The 6,167-nt window shown below is 34.7% G+C and overlaps 1 protein-coding gene across 2 annotated transcripts; it reads right to left on the reverse strand.

Annotated features, from left to right (window-relative positions):
- Positions 1–3,746: 3,746 nt before the first annotated feature.
- On the reverse strand, positions 3,747–5,928 carry LOC108946586 (large ribosomal subunit protein uL6m-like). Of its 2 annotated transcripts, none has more exons than XM_018773627.3 (2): positions 5,797–5,928; positions 3,747–4,374 (listed from the first exon to the last, which is right to left on the reverse strand). In XM_018773627.3, exon 2 carries the CDS (start codon positions 4,346–4,348, stop codon positions 4,040–4,042), a length of 309 nt encoding a protein of 102 aa, XP_018629143.1. In that variant the 5' UTR covers positions 4,349–4,374; positions 5,797–5,928; the 3' UTR covers positions 3,747–4,039. The 2 variants fall into 2 exon arrangements, with proteins under 2 accessions (XP_018629143.1, XP_018629144.1); XM_018773628.3 differs by having other exon boundaries at positions 3,747–4,369; positions 5,797–5,906.
- Between the last annotated feature and the right edge of the window lie 239 nt (positions 5,929–6,167).

A 6,167-nucleotide genomic window follows, 5' to 3' on the forward strand; every position in this document is an offset into this window, starting at 1 on the left:
AAGATGGTCTTAGATGAATCAGTCTAATAAAGGGTCAAACATGACATTTTTAACAAGTGAAGGAATATGTTTGTTAGGATGGGTAATATAAGGGGGGAGGGGCGAATGAGTTTTTACTTTTCTAGTTTTCTAAATGGCCAAATATGCTCATGTACTATGAGAAAACGTTTAAATATAACCTTCGTTATTCTTTGGGCCAAATATACCCCTGCTGTTATACTATTTGTTTAAATATACTCATTTTCCGTGCCACATAGGATTAGATGTCCACCTTGGTCAAACTTAACGGAAGGGGGTATATTTAAACCAATAGGCGAATGAATTTTTACTTTTCTAGTTTCCTAAATGGCCAAATATGCTCATGTACTATGAGAAAACGTTTAAATATAACCTTCGTTATTCTTTGGATCAATATACCCCTGCTGTTATACTATTTATTTAAATATACCCCTTTTCCGTGCCACATAGGATTAGATGTCCACCTTGGTCAAACTTAACAGAAGAGGGTATATTTAAACCAATAGGCGAATGAGTTTTTACTTTTCTAGTTTCCTAAATAGCCAAATATGCTCATGTACTATGAGAAAATATTTAAATATATCCTTCGTTATTCGTTGGGTCAAATATACCGCTGTTGTTATACTATTGGTTTAAATATACCCCTTTTCCGTACCACATAGGATTAGATGTCCACCTTAGACAAACTTAACGGAAGGGGGTATATTTAAACCAATAGTATAACGACAGGGAGTATATTTGGACTCAAAGTATAACGAGAGATATATTTAAACATTTTCTCAGGGGTATATTTGGCCCTTATCCATTTAGGAAATTATCAAAGGAAAAAAACTTATTTTAAGAAAGAAAAGGAAAAACACAAATATTGTAGTCCGTACACTTGTGGTAATTAACTAATTACCATATTTTGTAAATTTGGTTCACAAGTCTATAGGGAATGGGAAACCGAAATCGAAAAGGAAAAGGAAATATGGTCGATGACTATAAACTGTACTACACAAATCCTTAGACTTAAGGAATCCTAATCCAACACAAAAAACAAAAGATCAACCCTAGGGAGAGAGAGCCTTTGTCTCTATAAATTCGAATGCAGGCTACACAAATGGCCAAACTCAATTTTCAGAACCTACTTTTAAGCTTTTGGTTAGTTTCACGAAATGGAGCCATTAACCACCAGTGAAATTTATGTGTCCCCCCTATTTGATAATATTATAAGAAATATTCCTGCTTCAGCCACTTCAGGTCACAATTTTAACTTGGATATTAATCTATTAGCCATGCATACTTACGCTTGTGGTGAGAACATTATAGAAGAGTTCAACTTTGGTACTAGGTGTGCTTGTAAGTATGAGTCATTATCAGAGGAAACTATTAACAGATTACTTTTGGGAACTGATTTTCCTTACTCAATAGAAGGGATTAAGTGGGATCTAACTGACAAAATTTTGGAGAACAAAGATGATTTGATCAAACATATTTTGGAGTTTGCTCGTAGGGTGGAGAATGCTACACCTCCTTTCAAAGATGATGACACAGTTTACATAAAGCTGTTCTTTGTTAAGCCAGTCTCTGTATCTCCTCAAGAATTTGAACTTACAAAAGCAAGAATTCTTGCAAAAGAGAGAGAATGTTGGGCAGAAATACTTTGGGAAGAAGTTTATGACAAAATCAAGCGATTGGGACAGGGATCATCTTTGTATGAAGAATTTCAATGGATAGAATATTACGTAGAAGAACTTGTGATCAGAGGCACATCTAAATGGAGGAACAGGTGTTTTGATGAGAATTACGAAAGGGAACTAATACAGTCTCTAATTGAGAAAGCTAGAAGGGAATTTAAGTCACTGCCTGCAGTAAGATTAATAATTCAGTTTTTACAGAAAGTAAATGTTCCAAACCATGATTTGACAGAGATATGTTCAATATGCATGGAGAGGTATTTACCTGATTCGGAAGTTTACAGCATGCCTTGTAAGCACACTTTTCATTTTGACTGCATTGAGACATGGCTCCTAAAAAACCCAAGTTGTCCTATGTGTCGGTATAAGTTGCCACCAATATTGGAGTTGAATTAGAAGTGCTCAGTCCTCTCTTGTAAAAATATATTTTAAGATATACTTTGTAAAAAATATGTGTCTTTTGCTTTTAACAGAAAAATTCTAGCTATTCCTATTGGATACTTGTATTCACAATGCATTATTGAAAGGCACATAGCTTGAAGAAATTTACTACTTTCCTTTCCCATATCATTTGCTTTAAACTTCCGTATACGAGGAATTTCTGACCACATCATAACAAAATTATGAAAACTTGGATGAAGTTTTAACACAAGAATGTAAAAGCTCTGATGGCATTAATTGCAATGTATAAAAGTAGATGAAATCAACCTATTGTTCATGAAAATCGCAAAATCACAGACGATAAGCGCTTAAGCTGCACTTCGTTATATATGTCACCAGATATAGTCAACGGTACACATGCATTTCAAACTATACAATTCCGACAGAGATACATCAGAATGGCAATTTGAAAACTACTCAAAACACCTATGAAAACAATACTTTGCATAGAGTATTACTTTAATACAATTGTGGAAGAAGCACAGTCTGCTATTCAATATGAATGTACGGAGCACAAATACACATTTTAATCTACATGTTCCTACAAGAAATCAATCAGAATACTCTAAACTATCACAGTATACCTTCAGGCAACCTAAAAGGTTCAAAAGATTAATATTGACTGTGTATTTTGCATCTCTTTGCAAATGGTCATGCGTGTCTTTATCCATAAATGAAATTTACTACCATTATACAGCTTGTTAGCTCTTCGTGAATCTTTACATTTTTTTTTTTGTGTTATCAAGTATTATCTCTGGATTCTGTCGTACCTCTATTTTTCTTCTACATTAAATCTCATCAGAATCAGGGACAAAAAGACGATTTTCCTTTTAAAAGACTTTATGAGTGAGTTTCAACCTTGTTGAAGTTTCGAGTTCTGCTTGATTTAATCTATTTGGTTTGCTGAGAAATGGAAAAACGATTGAAAGGGGGATGAGGAAATACAGCGGTTTTGCTTTAAATATATTTTAGGGTAGTCGCTTTTTCTAAGGGCGACCTGTTTTTTTATTTTATTTTTCGTTTTGGACAAAGAAAATATTCGTCGCATAGCAAGAGAAGTGGAACCTATGTACACACAAGTTACATATATACACACAAGTTATGTGGAACCTATGTATTTTTTAACGGGAAAATGTGAAATAAAAATATTAGTAATACATGGATTAAACACTAAAATCACAAACAAATTTTTTTATTTTGTCTAAAAAGCAATTACATATTCTAAATTCATGACAACTGCAAAGCAAATATGACAAGTTTATAGGCGGCAGGGAGAAGATAAATTAAGAAGAAGCACACACTGCACTTCATTAAATATGTCACCAAGCATAATTAATCAACACAAATTTCAAACTACAAGTCCCATAGAAATCAATCAGACTGGAACCTTTGAATTTGAGAACCACTCAGACAACCTAAGATCACGTCCAACAATGAAAACAATGCTTTGCATAGAACATTTAATCAAATTGTGGAAGAAGCAGACAACAGCCTGCAATTCAATATAACGGAGCACAAATACACATTTTAATCTACAAGTCCTACAAGAATCAATTTTCTAAACTTCACATTTGAGATATTCAGGCAACCTAAGATCATACGCTAATGTTCCAAGAAAGCAATTATTTGGGCAGAGCATTTATTCAAATACCCACATTTCATCAACGCCATCCATCACTTCTCTATAGTTGTTGAAAGGGTGAAAAAGCTAATACAGGAATAGTCATTGAGATGTTTAGCAACTTCTGCGACTATGGTAGAAGACCTTCAACCACTATCTTTTAAAGGATTCATGCAGCTAAAGAAAAAATTACAATAGGAAGGATGCTTAAAGAGAAATTGTCCAGCATCATCAGGAGAACAAAGCCCAAGCCCAAGAAAGAACCATCAAATAAAGGTTCTCATTTTGATTTCTTCCCCTGCTTCTTTTTTATCACTTCATCAATGTACATTATACCTTTGCCTTTGTAAACTTCAGGAGGCTTACAACTCCTCACAGAAGCAGCAAACTGATGTACCCTATACTTGTCAATCCCAGTGCAGCATATCACATTGGGTTTGAAACAGAAGACACGAACTGCAGGGGGCACGGTCATTTCAACCTCATGGCTGTAACCCAGCTTAAGGTACAAGAGACGACCTTCAGATTCTGCTCTAGCCTTGAAACCGACTCCAACAATCTTGAGAAAGCGGAAGAATTTAGCTTCCATTGGATGAATTTAATCGATCAGCTGAACTAGGATATGACATGAAGAAAACTACATTAGTAGGCCAAACAAGAAAAAAAAACCTACACAATAATAGAACAGGAACATGCCAAACAAGAAAAAATCAAGACAAAAATACAACAAGATCACTCTTTTCCACTAAGGGAGGCAAGCATACCAACTATTAATATGAGATTTAGGACATCTAACTTAATGGTGTGTGACTAATACTTGGTCAAAACAACTACAACAGTTGAGTAGGATATGCTGATATGCAATGCCACTTGTGTGACTAAAAATGTGAATAGTCACTGCATAAACAAAGGAAAACTGGTCAAGGAAGGGAAGGCAACCAAAGTGATTTTCCTATTTGATCCAAAGAAAGGGGAAGAACTTTTTCGAGGGTGGGGGTAGAGAGCAGAGGGAACAAACAGGGGTTTTTTCCAGAGGCGAAACCAGAATTTTAAGTTTATGGGTTCCTATAACAATTTCAAGTTAATCTTCATGATAACTGGACCAACAAATTGGGTTCCAAGCTAAATATTCGTATACTTTTAATAATATTTTTAGTATAAATACAAGGTTTATGCAAAAGTTACTGGGTTTACGGGAACCCGTAAAGTTTGCTCTACATCCGCCCCTGGTTTCTTCCGATGCAGATATGTAATACAATGAAGGGGGTTTTCAAATAATTAACTCCTACAATTAGATATACAACCAATTAAAAAGCTCGAATGGTGAGCAACAACAATCGTTTCTAAACCTTCTCAAGATCCAAAGGCATGACTAGCTACTGAAGTGGGCTAGTTTAAGAGGACTCTGTGTGGTGATCTTCAAGTATTACAGATTAAGCGGATTCTCAAGATGTGTTTTGGGTTTTACAAACGTGTTAAAGTCAGCAGAAATAACATTCAGCTAACTTGCCAAAGAGAAAGAATTATCCAACTACTCGAGTTAGTATATTGAAGCATACTCTCATTTCAGAAGCATAACATTCAAATAAATCCATTAAGGAATTTCGTCGAGCAACTCCGAGGCATGATAATGAAGACTGCTCCAAAGCGCACAAACTAGCACTCACCAAAACAGTAGATAGCTGTCAACCTAAGACTAATAAACGAAAAACATTTCTAGAAGCAAATTAAATCTGCCACAAAACTAGAAAACGGACATCCGCAGACGAATTTCATGGAACAACTCAGATGTAATGAAAATCTTCAAAAACGCTGCTTTATAGTATAAAGCAAAAAAAAAAAAAAAAATATCACCAAAACAGTGAAATATCAACAATTTTCATCAAATAAAATTATAAAATGAAGAAACATTTCCCTTTTTTTTTTTTTACATATATCTCTGCCACAAAAGGAGCTTAAGCACTTCCTTTATATGGTAAAAAGAGAAACTAATAGGGATGAGAACAATAGCGTAGCAAGCTTGCTTTGAAATGTTACCTCAGTCAATCAAAGGTCCACCGGAGATCACAGTTCACCGGTCACTGGAGCGTTCCGAGGACTCTGTCGTGCAATGGAGATACGCGAACACGAGAAACATTGAAATGGGCCTATATTATTTTTGGAAAATATAATTGGGCCTCTACTACTACATGACAGCCCACTTAAAAATATTAGGGCAACTACCAGCTATGTCCATTTATAAGTAGCTCATTACAAAAATTAGTCAATTCATAAAATATTACTAATATTAGCCAAATATTACTAATATTAGACAATTAGCTATTTGTAGCAAAAAAATATCAAATTTTTGCTTTCTTTTGAGTGGGTGTTATTAGAATAGATTGGGTACATCTTAAGGAGCTTGAATC

Source organism: Nicotiana tomentosiformis, chromosome 2 (genome assembly GCF_000390325.3).
Source record: "Nicotiana tomentosiformis chromosome 2, ASM39032v3, whole genome shotgun sequence".
Classification (NCBI taxonomy): Eukaryota; Viridiplantae; Streptophyta; class Magnoliopsida; order Solanales; family Solanaceae; genus Nicotiana; species Nicotiana tomentosiformis.